General features: G+C 46.8%; 1 protein-coding gene across 21 annotated transcripts in view; it reads left to right on the forward strand.

Moving 5' to 3' along the window:
- Positions 1 to 9695: 9695 nt before the first annotated feature.
- EIF4G3 (eukaryotic translation initiation factor 4 gamma 3) overlaps positions 9696 to 17243 on the forward strand; it is a 343452-nt gene continuing 335904 nt past the window's right edge. For 5 of the 21 annotated variants that reach the window (XM_080801940.1, XM_080801929.1, XM_080801937.1 and 2 more), the window contains exon 1: positions 10021 to 10402. In XM_080801940.1, coding sequence (XP_080658066.1) covers positions 10188 to 10402 — 215 coding nt within the window. In that variant the 5' untranslated portion in view covers positions 10021 to 10187. Of the gene's footprint in view, positions 9868 to 9993; positions 10403 to 17243 lie in introns of those variants that run through there. The other 16 variants (XM_080801924.1, XM_080801939.1, XM_080801935.1 and 13 more) reach the window with 5 other exon arrangements.

A 17243-nucleotide genomic window follows, 5' to 3' on the forward strand; every position in this document is an offset into this window, starting at 1 on the left:
AGATGGCAAAGTGCTGAAAGAAGTAACTAGAAAGGCTACTTGCATGCCCGTTCTCAAAGGTCCATTGATCCCCGTATGGACAAACAAAATGTAGTCTATCTATGTAATGGAATATTATTCAGCCTTAAGAAGGAGTTATGTGCTGATACATGCTGCAGGATGGATGAACCTAAGAAATGTTATACTAGGTGGAATGTGCCAGACACAGAAGGACAAGTATTGTGTGATTCCATTTATTTTATCTATTTATCTATTTATTATTTATTTTAGATTTTATTTATTTATTTGACAGACAGAGATCACAAGTAGGCAGAGAGGCAGGCAGAGAGAGAGAGAGGAGGAAGCAGGCTCCCTGCTGAGCAGAGAGCCCGATGCGGGGCTTGATCCCAGGACCCTGGGACCATGACCCGAGCAGAAGGCAGAGGCTTTAACCCACTGAGCCACCCAGGTGCCCCTATTTTATTATATTTTTTAAAAGATTTTATTTATTTATTTATTTATTTGACAGAGAGAGAGAGAGAGATCACAAGTAGACAGAGAGGCGGGCAGAGAGAGAGGGGGAAGCAGGCTCCCCACTGAGCAGAGAGTCCAATGGGGGACTCGATCCCAGGACCCTGAGATCATGACCTGAGCCAAAGGCAGAGGCTTAACCCACTGTGTGGGTTAAGGCGCCCCTGTGTGATTCCATTTATTAAGGTGCCTAGAGTAGTGAAATTCATGGAGACAAGAAGTAGATCGTGGTTGCCAGGGGGGAAAAGGACAGGGAGTTACTGTTTAATGAGTATAGGAATTTTGGTCTGGGATGTGGCGAAAGTTCCAAAGATGGACGGTGGTGGTGATTGCTCAAAATGTGAATGACACTTAAGGCCGCTTCATTGTACACTTAAAAATGGTTAAGGGACGCCTGGGTGGCTCGGTTGGTTGAGCGGCTGCCTTCGGCTCAGGTCATGATCCCAGCGTCCTGGGATCGAGTCCCGCATCGGGCTCCTTGCTCAGCAGGGAGCCTGCTTCTCCCTCTGCCTGCCACTCTGTCTGCTTGTGCTCACTCTCGCTCCTCTCTCTCTCTGACAAATAAATAAATAAATCTTTTTAAAGAAAAAAAAAAATGGTTAAAGTGGGGGCGCCTGGGGGGTTCAGTCAGCTAAGCACCTGACTCGGTTTTGGCTCAGGTCGTGATCTTAGGGTTGTGGGATGGAGGCCTATGTTGGGCTCTGCACTGAGTGCAGAGTTGGCTTGAGTTTCTCTCTCCCTCTCCCTCTGCCCCTCCTGTGCTCGCACTCTAAAATCAATCAATCTTTTTTTTTTTTAAGATTTTATTTATTTATTTGACAGAGATCACAAGTAGGCAGAGAGGCAGGCAGAGAGAGTGAGAGGGAAGCAGGTTCCCCGCTGAGCAGAGAGCCCGATGCGGGACTCGATTCCAGGACCCTGGGATCATGACCTGAGCCGAAGGCAGAGGCTTTAACCCATTGAGCCACCCAGGTGCCCCTAAAATAAATCAATCTTTTTTAAAAAAGGTTAAAAGGGTGAATTTTATGTTGTATCTAACCACAATTAAAAAAAAAAATAGTTGCAGGAAGAAGGAGGAGGGAAAAAAAAGTAGCAGACTTGTAACTAGGACCGGGCTCTATCTGCGTCCAGTGACCCCTGGGATGGCTCCCTGGATTTCCTTTCCTCTTTCTAGGAAAATGCTTCTGTTTTTGTTCAAAATTTACCAGCAAAGGGGCACCTGGCTGACTCAGTTGATGGAACATGTGACTTTTGATCCCAGGGTTGTGGGTATAGAGATGGCTCTCAGGCCCATGTTGGGTGTAGAGATTACTTAAAAAAAAAAAAAAAAAATCTTAGGGGCACCTGAGTGGCTCAGTTCGCTAAGCCTCTGACTTTGGCTCAGGTCATGATCTCAGGGTCCTCGAATAGAGACCCGAGTTGGGCTCTGAGCTCAGAGGGAATGCCTGCTTGTTCTCTGAGATGTCCCCCACCCCCCATGCATGTGCCCAGTTGCTCTTTCTCTCTCTCAAATAAATAAATAGAATCTTTAAAAAATAATCTTAAAAAACAACAACTAACCAGCAAAGAGAAAAGATGTATCATGGTGATGATGGACATACCCAGATGTAGCAAATTCTAATTAATTCAAAGTATTAATTAATTAATTAATTCAAAGCTGCGAGTAGTATGCAGCTGGAAGGACAGTCCTAATTTCGCTCAAGTTAGGTCAGAGAATGGAAGTGCTGAGGAGTCAGAAAGTGGAAACTGCGCTCCGTCCTCTTCACTCTGCCCCTGTTCCCACAACCCGTGTTCCCACAGCATTCGTCAGGCTGTGTCCAGGTGACAAACATGGAGTGCTCCGGGGTTTCCAACACTAAGTCTCAGACACCAGCTGAGGGTCCTACAGCTTCACTCGGTTTTGACACCATCTACTTGGAGATGGCATCAGATCCCACAGGGTGAGGGCTCAGTCCTATGGGACACCCCCCCCCCGACACACACACTCATTTCAAATGCTGGCTGGGAGGCCAGGTTGCCCCCTGTTCTTCCAACCTACTGGCTAGAGATCAGAGGTTCCCACAATCCCTTCCTTGGGTTTGATTAATTTGCTAGAGCGGCTTACAGAACTCAGAGAAACATCTTACTCACTAGAGTAAGTCTATTATGTTTATTATGCAGTTTATTATGAAAGGGTGTAACTCGGGGACAGCCAGCTGGAAGAGCTGCACAGGGCAAGGTGTGGGCAAGGGTCTGACCACCCCTCCCTCTCCAGGGGCGCCATTGTCTCTGCATCTCCACAAGCTCACCAGTCTAGGAGCTTCTGTGGACCCCATCCTTTGGAGTTCTTAACAGAGGCTTCATTACCTAGGCATGACTGAATAAATCATGGGAACTCAACCTCTAGCTCTCCTTCCCTTCTCAGAGGTCCTGGGTTGGGGCTGAAAGTTCCACGTCTCCACGAATAGGGTTGGTTCCCCTGACAACCAGCGCCCTCACCCCCATCCTTAGGTGACCTAGGGACTTTCCATAAGTCACCTCGTTAACATAACAAAAGTTACCTTTATCATTCTAATCTCTTGGGAAATTCCAAGGGTTTTAGAGCTCTCTGCCAGGAACCAAAGAGCAAATATAAATTTCTTATTAAAATTACAGTATCACAAGCACATAATACATGTCTGGCTCTATTCTATAACCTAGAGATACACCAGTGAGTGGAACAGACTAAGTCCCTCCTCTTCTAGGGCTAACATTCTAACGGGATAGAGGTAGACCATGAACTCATAAACATGGAAATGCCGCATGTCAGATGGTGATGGGTGTCATGAAGGGAATTCAAGCAGGCCAGGGTGTGCTGGGGATGGGGGTGCGTGGCTAATTTATGTGGGACGTCTGGGAAGCCTTCTCTGATAAGGTGGCATTTGAGCAGAAACACAAGCAAGTGGGGGAAGGTGCAGGGCAGAGATTTCAAGGCCGGGCAACAGGAAATGCAGAGGCCCTGAAGTGGGAGTGTGCTTGGTGAAGAAACATCACGAAGAAACATCACGAAGGCACTAAACCCGAAGAAGAGTAGGACAGAAGCTCAGAGAAGTCAAGGTGAGGGTGGGAGGCAGAGTTCATGTAGAGCCTTGCAGACCATTGAGTAGATTTTTGTTTTTATTTTTATTTTTTTAAAGATTTTATTTATTTATTTGACAGAGAGAGAGATCACAAGTAGGCAGAGAGACAGAGGGGGGAGGGGAAGCAGGCTCCCTGCTGAGCAGAGAGCCCGATGTGGGACTCGATCCCAGGACCCTGGGATCATGACCTGAACTGAAGGCAGAGGCTGTGTGACCTTGAAAAAATCCTTGCCTCTCTCTGGGCTCTATTCCTAAAGCCAGAACACTGGGCAAGCTCGTCTTTAAGGTATTTTCAGTCCTGACTAGACTCTAGGATAATACTTAAAAAAAAAAAATCGTGGTAAAGTACAAATCACACAAAGTTTACCATCTTAACTAACCAACCATTCCATGAGACTAGTTTTGGTCCTTCTTGTAGCCTAGTGAGGTCGCCCGCTCTGCAGCAGCAAGCTGTGATCGCTTCCAGGAGAAACAGAGCAAGGGAGAGCCACTCCCCACACTGTGGGCAAAGGGGCTGGACAACTTGGTGCCAGGAGAACTGAGAACGGCCGCAAAGAAGAAAAGCAGCTCCCTGCCCTGGAGGGAACAGGAAAGGAATTCGGCTTCATCCCCAGGGCTTCTTAGTGCTTTCCATCTTGCTTTAATCCTTTGAGGCAGACCTCCCAGTCATTTTGTAAATAGCCCAGAGAAGTTAGGAAACTTGCTTAAGGTAGTACAGCCGGTCTGTAAGGTTAGAACCCAGATCTGTGTTGAAGTTTAAAACCTTTGCGGGGGGGGGGGGGCACCTGGGCGGCTCAGTGGGTTAAAGCCATTGCCTTCAGCTGGGATCATGATCTCAGGGTCCTGGGATCGAGCCCCGCATCGGTCTCCCTGCTCACTGGGGAGCCTGCTTCCCTTCCTCTCTGCCTACTTGTGATCTCTGTCAAATAAATAAATAAAATCTTAAAAAAACAAAACCAAAACCAAAACACCCTTGCAGGGAATCATGGCACCTACCACTGGGCTCTGTGATGTATGGGAAGGGCCTGCCAGCACAGCTCTGCCCTGAAGAGCCTTCATGGCTGATTATGAACACGTTTACTGTGGTGCACAAAATGGGCCAAAGAATTTCTTTGCTTTTCCCATGGGGGCTTCTCTCCTACCACCCCATCCGCTTTGGATGGGTGCCCTGAAGTGTCTCCTTCCTCAGTCTTCAATCCTTTTGTTTTTTTCTTTAATGTTTTTAAACGTTCTTATCCTCCCATCTCCAGGGCTCAACTGATGATGGTCTAGATCTTGGGGCACTAAGGTTTATGCCCAGCTCTACCCTTGGTGGATATTCGGATGTCGCTGAGCAGAACCACAAATCATTACAAGTCCCCTCCCCGCGTGTCTACTAAAGATGGCTTCCGTTGGCACAACATGGCTTGTCTTTATGCTAAAAGGGCAGTCCTCTCTAGGAGGAAAATTGAAGGGGAGAGAGAACTCCAGCTTGCAACAGTTTTCTCCAGTTTTCAATTAAGAAAGCAAGAGGTCGGGCGCCTGGGTGGCTCAGTGGGTTAAAGCCTCTGCCTTCGGCTCAGGTCATGATCCCAGAGTCCTGGGATCGAGCCCCACATCAGGCTTTCTGCTTGGCAGGGAGCTTGCTTCCTCCTCTCTCTCTGCCTGCTTCTCTGTCTACTTGTGATCTCTGTCTGTCAAATAAATAAATAAAATCTTAAAAAAAAAAAAAGGAAAGGAAGTAAGGGGTCCTGCCGAGCCCAATCTCCAGTTCACTCAGAGAAACAGAGCACTGATCCCACATGATAACAAATAAGGAAAACTCTATCACCCGGCCATGAGATGGATAAACCAAGTCTTCACTTGTCTGCTGGCTCTTTGAATGAGGATGGAGAGATATATTTATTTGGTGGGGGGAATGCAAGTCTGTGTTGGAGGCTCTGGCAATAGCAGAGGTCCAAGGTATAACACTCCTCTTGTGGGCTATTGGTGCCTGCTCTGGGATACTCTACTCCTTCTCTTTCTCTGTGTAGTATGAGGCCCAGCTGGGGCTCTGGGGTCCCCAGGACTCCAGGGTTGCATAAAATCCTCTGACAATTCACAATTATCCTATCCTTCAGCAAGTTTCACGTCCTATTTATTGAGTGCTAGATATTTGGGATGTTTTATTTTTTAAAAATATTTTATTTATTTATTTGACACAGAGAGAGAGAGAGAGAGAGAGAGAGAGAGTATAAGCAAAGGGAGCAGGAGGCAGAGGGAGTATAAGCAGAGGGAAAAGCAGGCTCTCTTCTGAGCAGGAGGAACCTGATGCGGGGCTCCATCCCAGGATCCTGGGATCATGACCTGAGCTGAAGGCAGCCGCTTAATGGACTGAGCCACTCAGGTGTCCCTATTTGGGATACTTTAAATGTGTAAGTAATATATCTGACAATTATTATGCCAGGGTCTGGGATAAGTTCTTTACATTTGCTCTCTCTTTTTTTTTTCTTTCTTTTTTCCCCTTTTATTAGAGAGAGAGAGAACACAAGCAGGGGGAGAGGCAGGCAGAGGGAGAAGCAGGCTCCCAGCTGAGCAGGAAGCCCAATGCTGGACTCAGTCCCAGGCCCCTGCGATCATGACCTGAGCCAAAGGCAGACGCTTAACTGACTGAGCTACCCAAGCTTCCCTTGTTGTCTTTTAAAAATTATTATTTAAAAAATTTTTAAAAGGATTATATTTATTTATTTGAGAGAGAGCACACGAGCGCCAGCAGGGGGTGGAAGGCAGAAGGAGTGGGACCAGCAAACTCCCTGGTGAGCGTGGGGCTGATGTGGGGCTTGACGTGGGGTTCCATGCCAGCACCCTGAGATCATGACCTGAGCTGAAATCAAGAGTCAGACACTTCACAAACTGAGCCACCCAGGCGCCTTTGTATTTGTTGTCTTATTTCTCATGCTAGGAGGCAGAATCTATTTGACAGATGAGAAAACCGAGGCTCAGAGAGGCTAAGTGATGTCTTCAAGGTCATAGAGCTAATAAAAGGCAGGTCTGGGGGTGCCTGGGTGGCTCAGTGGATTGAGCCTCTGCCTTCAGCCCAGGTCATGATCCCAGGGTCCTGGGATCGAGCCCCACATCGGGCTCTCTGCTCAGCGGGGAGCCACTTCCCCCTCTCTCCCTGTCTGCCTTTCTACTTGTGATCTCTCTCTCTCTGTCAAACAAATAAACAAAATCTTTTAAAAAAAAAAAAAAAGGCAGGTCTGAGAATCAAACTCAGTTTGGTAAGTTGATTCCAATGGCATCAACTGTAAGTGGCTCAACAGAGGTGTCCTGAGAGCTAAGCCTTGGGAGCCTGGAGGCAGGGTGCCTTGTTCAGCCTGGGCAGTGAGAAAAAGATGCCTGGAAGAGGTGAGGACTGAGCTAAGCCAATGGGCCCAGCGGGGAGAGGGTGGCTAGGGGTTATTGGTACTAGGAGCAGTCTGCCGACAGGCCCCTGCAGGAGAAGGAAAATGGCTTTGTTTGCAGGAGACTAAGGTGGCTGCTGCTCTAGATGTGAGTGGCAGGATGGAAACAGAGCCCAGGTTGTTAAGGATCTCCAATCAGACCAGGTCCTGAAGATGGTGTGGGGGAGGGAGACGGACCTTGGAGGGCGAGGCAAGTTCACAGAACCACCTCTGCTTTTTTTTTTTTTTTTTTAAAGATTTTATTTATTTATTTTGACACACAGAGAGAAAGATCACAAGTAGGCAGAAAGGCAGGCAGAGAGGCAGGGGGTAGGGGGAGCAGGACCCCTGCTGAGCAGAGAGCCCGATGTGGGGGGCCTTGATCCCAGGACCCTGAGATCATGACCTGAACCAAAGGCAGAGGCTTAACCCACTGTGCCACCCAGGTGTCCCCAGCTCTGCTTTTTGACGGTGCCTCTGGCTACGACTGGGGAGGTTGCTGTGTTGAAGGAAATGTGGCAAATCAGACTTGGAGTCAGATGCCTTGGTGCTGTATACCAGCCTTTCCACTTAAAAGTTATACAGGTTGAGGGGCGCCTGGGTGGCTCAGTTGGTTAAGCATCTGACTACTCATCTCAGCTCAGGTCTTGATCCCAGGGTCGTGAGTTCAAGTGCCGCATTGGATCGTGGAGCCTACAAAAATTTTTTTTATACAGGTTGCTTCCTTACATCTTTGAGCCTCTGTTTCTTCATTTGTAGATAGGATAAAATAACACTTTGTATAGTTGTTGAGGGGCGTAAGAGTTAATCTAAGTGAAACGTTTAGCAGAGTTGTATCCCGGCACATAGTAGGTGTTTAATGAATACTAGGGGCTCTGTGAGAGGGGTGTTGAGCAGGGTCATGTTTTGGATGAAAGAGCATTCTATCTCTTTGACTTTGCTCTCTGTAAGCCTCCCCTCATTTTGCCTGGGGGCAGAATCTTATCAGGGACTTTTACATTATTTTGCCCAAGGTCTTTCCGTTTTAAGAGAGATAATGTTCACAAAGTGCTTAGCAAAGATCAGGCACACAGTAATCACCTGATGCTTGTAGCTATTATTAAGTTAGAAAATGAAACTGACTTAGAAAAGAATAGCAATTAAGCAATTACCAGTCTGTTATCACTCCAGTGTAAATGAGAAGCCAGATTCTTTCCTGGGAACGGGTTTTGACTGGGATAAGGAAGTCTGAGATCTCAGAACACCAGGAAGGAGAATCTGGGGGAACTGAACCACTTGGGAATTTTTCCTGGAGCCAGTCATGCCTGGAGAAGAGCAGAAAATCCAACCCTGTCGTCAGGTATAACAAATCCAAATAGTTTAGGGCTCCAGAGTATGAAGTAACTCCTGTCTTCCAGTCTGGAGATGGGGGATGAGGCGTCTGGCTCTCAGGGACTGTCAAGAATTAAGCAGCCGCTATGCATAGAGCTTTATGTGAATTAAAAAAAAAAAAAGGCAGGCAGTGTGAAGCAATATAGCAGGAGTCATAACCAAATTCGAGTTTTAACTCTTGTCAACTACACTCTCTATGTGACTTTGGGAAAGTCTCCTGTCCGCTTTGAGCCTCAATTTTCTCAGCGCTTCCGTTGTGTGATGGTATTGCGCCTTCCCGAGCCTCAGTTTCATCTGTTAAATGGGTACTACCTATTTCGCAGGAATGCGTGTGATCATGCGTATTAAGTGCTCTGTGCCCAGTAACCGGTCCTACCGGGATCGCTCCGTAGATCCCTGCGATTCCTTTCCACTCAATCACCTGCGCCAGCACAGGGCCCCTGCGTGTGGTGGGATGGGCGGGGAAGGGTTGGGTGGTCTCGGTCAGCCCAGTGGGGAGCCAAGAGCAAATGTTACCCCGGCATATAGAACCCTGGGGAGCTGCTGGGCAAGGGGCGCCCCTCTCATGGGGCGGGCCTTGGACAAATCCGTCCACAGGACCCCTGAGTCTAGGCGGCTGGTACATGAGGAGGGTCGCATCAGGTCCCCAGGCAACTTGGGAGTCGGCAAAGTTCCTCCAGATGAAGGTGGGATTCGGCTCCGGGCTTGGCCCTGCCCCCTCCCGGCTGGGTGACCTTGGGCCAGTCACTTTTCCTCTCCGGGCTTCAGGGTGTTCTGAGAGTGAGGCTCCTCATTCCACTCACCTCTCCGCGTGTAGGAGGGCGAAGTGTCGACACAATGGACGAGAACTGCCTTAGGGGCCGGCGAGTGCTATTTATTACGCTAATAGATGCACGCAGCGGGTTTCTTTCCAGCGGTTTCACTCTGGTTAAGCGGTTCCTTCCACTGTAACCGAGGTTTCTCGCCTCACCGCCTCCCGCCCCTGCGGGCAGGGCTCTGCGGACCGCAAGCTCCAGGGCCGTTGCCATTGTTCTTGGAGGCTGGGCGGCACGGGAGGGCTCTGGCGGACCAGACCTCGCCTTTGGTCTCTGCCTCCACCCAGCACCCCCGCCGCAGCGAGCCTGGGAAGCCCCCCTCGCCGATCTTTCCCGAGGAGGCGAGTCAGCCCCAGAGCTCTCCCGAACGGCGTCCGAAGACGCCCCCGAGCGTCTCCGAAGAATCCCGACCGCTCGCAGTCTCCGGAAAGAGCCGAAGGCGCTTCCCACTCTCGGCCTCCCGAGCCGCTCCGAAAAGGCCCGAAGTTTTCCGAGCGGCCGTCCTGCCGGACTGCTGGAAGCGGCCGCAGCGCCATGTTGGATGCTCTGCTCGTTGAGTGAAGAAAATCCGCCGGCATCGCCTGAGCCCCGCTACCGAGAAGGGCGCCGCTTCCCCCGGGGAGGGGGATAAAGACCCCCCGCCGCCGGCCCATGAGGATATTGCCGTGAAAGGTCCGGTCTCTCCGCCTCCTGCCCCCGCCGGGTCCGGCCCCCCCCCTGGGGTCGCGTTGTCACGGAGACCGGCAGCCGGTGGTGCTGGCCCGCGGGGCGGCTGCTGCTGCCGGCGGCGGCGGCGGCGGCGGCGGCGGCGGCGGCGGCGGGCGTGTGTGACCGGCCCCGGCCCCCTCCTCCTCCTCCTCCCAGCCTCCCCCCGGCCCCCCGCTCCCGCCGCCTCCCCGGGTCTGCCCCTATCCCGCCCCCCCGCTGCCCCCGGCCCCTGCACCCCGGCGCGCCCGGTCCCGCTCTGGGGGGGTTGGTGGCTTCGCTTTGCCATGAGTTTACCGCAGAAACCGGCTCTGAAATCAGGCTCAGCGGCTGCAGCAGGAACCGGACCCGGCACCGGAGCGGCGGCGGCGGCGGCAGCAGCGGTACCGCCTCCTCACCCGGCGGCAGCAGCAGCAGCGGCAGCGGCGGCGGCGGCGGCGGCGGCGGCAGCGGCCCCTCCTCACCCGAACATCAGGGCCCTCCAGACCCAGGCGCCCCAACAGTATCCTTTTCACCTTCCTGTCGGCCCTTCGGCACCTCGCCGCAGCCCGGGGTGGGGGGTGGGGGGCCGTGGCTCCCCGGGGACCCTCCTGTCGGCCGCCACAGCCCTGCCGGGGAAGGGGCTGCTGTTTGAGCCCCCGCGGCCGGCTCGGCCGGAGCTTTCGGGGTGCTTGGGCGGCAGCAGCCCTGCGGGGGACCCCGGGACCCTCTGCAGTACTGTGAAAACTAGCTCCGCTCGGCCTGGCCTCTGCGGCCCTTCCCTTTTAGAGCTGGGGGACCCTTCCCCCTCTCCTCGCCTCCCCCCGCCTCCCCCCACCCCCCTTTATTAGGCCGAATTTGCTGGTGCCTGGGACCAGCCCTGCAGGGAAGGCTTTTCTCTGATTGTTGTGAGGACTACACCCTCCTCCTCCTCCTCCTCCTCCTCCTCCTCCTCCTCCTCCTCCTCCTCGTCTTCTCCCTCTCCCTTCTCCCCCTGCAGCGGGGCCTGGTGGGCTTCCCTAATTGTTATTATTAGTACATAATAAACTTTATTGGTAAATTTCCTGTTTGAAACTAAGCTCAGTTCGTTTCTGAGGTAAGTCGGATTTTAACTCTGCGGTGAAAATGTGCAGAAAGCACCCCCTCTGGCTGATGTTTAGCGATGGGGGGGAGTTGTGATGTGGTTTGTGGTGGAACGCGGTCTGAGGAGGAAATGTTACACCGAACGCTTCCCTGTCTTTGACCTTTTTAAAGGAAGAGGAAGTTAACTGACATTACCCATCACCCCCGAAAGTCTCACTTCTTGGAAGGCTTGTGTTATGATGGATATTTTTAAAGGCTTTAATTTCCTCTTCTTAGGCCCGATGACTAGAGGGGATCAGGGCTTCTGGAGGAGAGCCTGGTATTGAATGTATCTAATTTCATGTTATTTGCTCGATTGTACAGCTTTGATTGAAAAGACTTGATGACGAGGTATTTTAGTCAGAAACTAGCCGGTGAAGGTAAAACGTTGAATTCATTAATTCCACGGAGATTTAGAAAGGTATTACGGACCTGAGAATAAAATTTCATCATGCATCTTTCCCTCCCCCCCTCCGTTGTATTTGTGTAAATCAATAAATAACCATTGGATGTTAGATGTGTTGTGTTTTTGTATTTGTGTCATTTTGTGTTTGACTTCCAGGGAGAGTAGGGTGTGTGAGCAAGTAACTGCCGTGAAGTCCACAGGCGATTTCAGTCTGTAGTTTGATTCCTGTCTGTATCGATTACTTTGAGAAGGGAAAGGTATCTCCCTTCTAGAGTCATTTCAGGTCATCCTTTTGGTTTCTGTCAAGTGTCATTTTCTCTGTTCTTTAAATATTGTTATTCAATCCAGGCGGTGTGGCGCAGAGTAAAGATAAATTCCATTCCAGTGTGATGTGTGTACTGATTTCATAATGTTTTTATCCTGCATGATTCTGTTCAATTAAGAATTTTTCGCAGATGAGAATGCTTAGTGATACCTTAGTGTTGCTCATGGAAAATCTGGTTAGTTTTGATCAGTATCCCTAGTGGCTTTACTTTGGGGGGAAAAAGGGTTGGCCGATAGCCTACTTCACGGTGGAGTTCAGTGCTGGATCTCTTAAACATATCTTCAGTGAATGCTTTGTGAGTTTGAATTCCTTTCTAATTTGTCTTTTTTTTTTTTTTTTGGTCTTGATTGCCCATACTTGGTTAGGGCTATAAATTTATGTACTGTGCCACCAAGTAAATTTTTCATTACCTGTATTTTGGAGCTATTTTCACAATTAAGCATTGAAAGGAAGCACATAGTGTGTGTTCTGGATGTACAAAGTGGTAAGTGAGGACCAGTGCTTGGTGAATTTGGTGGCTTTATTCGTACACAAAGAGCTGTGACTGAAGTGTTTCAAGTGTGCTTTTTCTCAATGCATTTCACAAAGGAAGGACTTATAAAAGCTCTGAGTTGGTTGCAACACAGAAGTAGTTACTGGTACTGCAACAGTTGTTAAAGGGCATAAATTTAAGGTGTAATTTCCAGTGGAGATGATTCTTAGGTATACCTATTTCTAGAAATATGGGATAGTTGGTTTTTATGTGGCTTTAAATTTTTATTTTGTCTCATGTCATAGAAGAAATTACAAGTCTTGATGTATTTCACAATTCTCTTACTGCTTTACTCATTGAAAGGTTTCGATTAGTAAAATCTAAAAGTTTGTATAGTAAATGAGGTACAGGTTACAGATTTCATTAGAACATACTAATAATGGAATATTATCAGTGGTAATGGGGAATTGATTAAAATGGATTGAAAAGGCAATTCTGCTTTTCTACCTTGAGGGAGTGTGGGAATTTGCATTTGTTTGATGAAAAGTGGTCATCATGTGGTAAGTTGATAGACATGAAGCTTTGAGACTGGACTGCAAGGCTGGAGTTGCTTTTTCTATGGCTTGGTTAAATCTCCAGTTCCTCAAAATACATCAGTGCAGTTGGGTTTGAATTGCATTAATAAATTCATATAGTATTTTAAATTTATAAAAATACCAAAAGGAGATTGATTTGATAGAGTCCTTCATTTGTACTTAGTTTTCAAGTGACAAATCAGAAATGAAGGGAAATGTTGGCAATAATGAATTGGAATATCAACTGGCACCTGCCTCTAGGCATCATTATTGCATGGCAGGCTCATAAAGCCATTTAGACAGAGGACTTTGACCGCCAAGAGGCAGGGATTGGGGCCTGGCAAGGAATGATGGAGGGTGGCAGGGATGGTGGGGGATGAAAGAGGATAAACCCTGCTGTGAAAAGTGCTACTGGTGAGGGAGGAATATGCTTAGAATTTTTATAACATAATCCACTGTGAATAGTTTATGCAATTGGCACTTCAATGTACTTGCCTTGAGGTACGCTCTTCCCAGCTTCCCAGTATGAACTTCTCAGAAGCTCTGCTGAGCATCTTAAAAGTGATTCTTAACCTTTTCTTTGTAACAAACAACTTTGACATTTTGATGAAAGCTTATAGACCCTCTCCACAGAAAACTGTTGCTTACATTTTCAGGGGGTTCTTGGGCTCCTGTTAAAAGCCTAGCCCTTTGGATGGAAATTGCTTACCTTTCAGATAATTAAAGATAAATGAGTTTGAATTTGGGTGCCCAAATAGTTCTGACTTAGAACAATTTTGCAGTCTGTTATGAATACACAGTGTTCTATTTATGTGGAAAGACTTCACGGTGTAATTCCTCTCAGAGCTGCTGACACTTCTGGGGAGTCTAGTTACTGTTTTGGGGCAGCCAGTTTGGTTAAGAAAATCAGGGCAGTGGGTTCTTTGAAGGAACTAAATTTGGTAAAGGCCTGTGGCAACCAGAAAATGACCTGTGTCCTCAGCTATTTTGTTTTGGGTGTGACATATATTAAAAACAAATATGCCCATTGAGGGTGTTTTATGTATTTAATTTTCTTTAAAAAAAATAAAAAAATTTTTTTGTTTTCTCTGTTGATTTTCAGTTTTATAGGTTGAAGCCAAAAACATTTGTTTTCCTCTTTGCCTCTTGACCAGATCTAAATCTGCATAATACTAACAATAGTATTCGTTTATTGAGTGCCTAGTGTTCTAGGTACTATACATGCATGATTTTATTTAATTCTCACAATCCTAATGAGGGTAGGTACTGTCTCTGGTTTTACAGATGAGGAAACTGAAGAGCAGAGAAGTTCAAGTAATGTTCCCGAGGTTGTCCATCTAGTAAGTAGGAGTCTGCAGTTCTGTAGTGGTATGACTGGCTCCAGAGCTCATGAATGTCCTTTCTACTGCTTCGTTGCTTCTTACCAGATCTGCATATGAGAGAGGGAGGTAGCTAGGGGAAGGTCTGTATGCAGTTAAGAGGCTCTGTGGAGTCCTCTAGAACGGCTGCTACTGTATCTTGTTTTAATTAGTTCATAGTCACATACCATAAGACATGTAGGTTATCTTTACCTCATTGAGCCTTAAAGCGTAAGAATAGGCCTGCACTTTTGATTTAGTGCATGTTTCTGCTTGTTCAGAAGTTAGCAAGGCCTCCAGCAAAATACTGTAGTACTAGCAGCTAGACCTCTATAGCTCATGAAGCAGCAGCTGTCTCGCTGCTCCTAAGCCCCACCATCAACAGAGATGGATGTATACTCTAAAGGGCAGATCCTCTTCTAGGAAGTAGAGGGGAGACCATTGCAAGATGAAGATAGGGAAGGAAGAATGTTACGTAGATGCTTGAGTCACATTGATTCTTGCCTCTGCTGCTGCTACTCCCTGTCATAGGCTTACAGGTCTTAAAGTGAGATTTTTTTTGTCAAACTGTAAGACCAAACCACCGAAGGACTGATACGTTGCTTTTCCACATTGGGGTTTCTGATAAGATTTTTATGAAAAGGTCTGCTGTTAAAAAATATTTGAAAACCGTGTTTTTGCACATGTGCGTGAGCATGAATTGGGGGAGGGGCAGAGGGAGGACCCTGGGATCCTGACCTGAGCTGAAGGCAGACGCTTAGCTGACTGAGCTTACCCAGGTGCCCCTTAAAACTGTGTTTTAAATCATAATGAGATTGCCTTGTTTTAGTCATTTATATTGGAGCTTCAGTGTAAGTGGCAAGTTTTAAAATTGATTTGTTTATTGAGCACATATTGTGTGCCAAACTCAGAGCTTGGTGTAGGGTTGAAAAGCTTTTGCCCTTTGAGAGCCTGAGTCGCCCAGTTGGTTAAGCATCTGGCTTTGGCTCAGGTCATGATCCCAGGGTCCTGAGATAGAGCCCCACGTTGGGCTCCCTGCTCTGATGGGAGCCTACTTCTCCCTCTGCCTGCTGCTCCCCTTATTTGTGCTCTTTCAAGTAAATAAAATCTCAAAAAAAAAAAAACAACAAACTTTTACCCTCAGAGAATTTGGTCCTGATAGGTAAGTGATAGAATACCATGAAGCAAGTGTGATGATAACTCTGCTGTAAGAGCTTAGCCTGGAGGAGGGAGGAATTAGGGCTTCCTAGAAAAAATTGACATCTGAACTACATTAGAAGGATGAGTAAGAATTACCCGAGGTTTACAGAGCTTTCTCCTGCCGCTGACTTTTCCCAATTCCATTGCTGTTGCTGCTGCATAGAATTTAAGTAAATGGATTTCAGTCATGATTCAGGTCTTTAGCAGGAGCAGAGAAGCTAGAGGAGGTAGCTTACACCATGGCAATCAAAACACAATTGCCATAGATTCAAAGTATCTTCTGCACCATGATCCCGGGAATTAGAGTAAGAGAAGATACATTTCAGATCTGGTCTCCTGGTCTCCTTCCCACTCATCTCATAATACCTTCCTGCTTTTCTGATAACTAGATTTTTGGCTTGGAAACTAGCTTTGAAATATAAGTAAATATTTATCTTGATGTATTGAGAACTGTACCTGATTTGTGGTAAAAAAAAAATATGGATTTTAGTTAGGCTTTTCCATTTTTTAGAGGTGTTATCTTGGACTAATCACATAAATGCTCTGGTCATCAGTTTCCATTCCTCTAAAATGAAGGAGTTAGACTAGTTTATTAAATGACTCTTGAATTACAGTTGTTTATGATTCTGAAGATTATGGTTTGAGGTTTGTTTTGTTCTTGCAAGTAGGTGGGAAGGATTTATGGAGTCCTATTAATGGATTCTTTGTCTGATGGTCAGTGACATTGATATTAGAAGCATGCTAACATTAGAAGCTTGATATAAGAAGCCTCCGTTTTTTGGCTAATTAATGTTAGATTTAATCAAACAGACCGATTGCTTCTTGGCCTTTTGGCTAAGATCAAGTGGGTCAAACAGACTGAAATGCCTCTGTGACTTGGGTGGTGAAGAGTAAGATGGGTTTAGACCATAAAATAAGGTTGCCATGACCAGCCAGATGCTGGCTTGCTTTGGTTGACGATACAGTTAATTCATTATGAAGTATGAGGAAAGTAAGTTCTGGAATAAACTCTTGTGATGAGATACAATCTATTTTTACTTTAGGAATAATAATTTGAGCTAATAAAATAGGAAACTGTTCCCTGATTCTTAGCCAGGTGCCTGACTTGAAGCAGAATATAAAAACTGCAGCTGAGATTTACATCGATGAAATACTGCAAGATCCCAAGCTCCTCCTGAATTCTCAAATGGCTCCTAGTTCTTTGGCCTGCTGCCATCCAGAAGGAGTTTTTCACTGTCTTGTAGCCTCAGCTGAAATTTGAGACTGTTTTAACTATTTTAAGTACATTTGAAATTTGTCAGTTTAGTTTTTATGACCTTCATTAACTAGTAGTAGTTTTATACTTTTTCAAGCCCATGTGTGTTCCCTCTTATGAGATACTAAATTCTGTCAATAGAAGGTAAGGTCCGTAAAGGCAGAGAATTTTTGTCAGTTTTGTTTGCTGTTGAATTGCTAGCCGCTTGAGCAGTACTTGGCAGATAGGAAGTCTGTAAATATTTGTTGAAATGTTGATTAAGTTAGAGTCTGGAAATCAGTTTTAAGATAAATTTTAGGGCCAATATAGATGGCATCACAACTCACATTTAGCATTCAAGGGTGCTCTAAAATTGTTTTGCACTGTTGTGTAATTGAATTGATAATAGTTTCATAATTTTGTTTGAGATGGCATAGCATTGACCCAGTTTACAAAGTCATGTAATGTGGCTGAGTTGCCTTTGAAGTATAGATACTGATGATGAGGGTTGGTATAAGGCCAAAGAGGAAGAACATTTCTAGTCAAATGTTACTATGAAAAATTTTGTTTTGTGATTGTAAGAACTAACGTAATCAAATCAGGAAATTAAAAAACACGGAAAAGTAACAAGTCACCCATAATCTTAGTACGTAGAGATAACTACTGTTAACA

Source organism: Martes martes (genome assembly GCF_963455335.1).
Source record: "Martes martes genome assembly, chromosome: 4".
NCBI lineage: Eukaryota > Metazoa > Chordata > Mammalia > Carnivora > Mustelidae > Martes > Martes martes.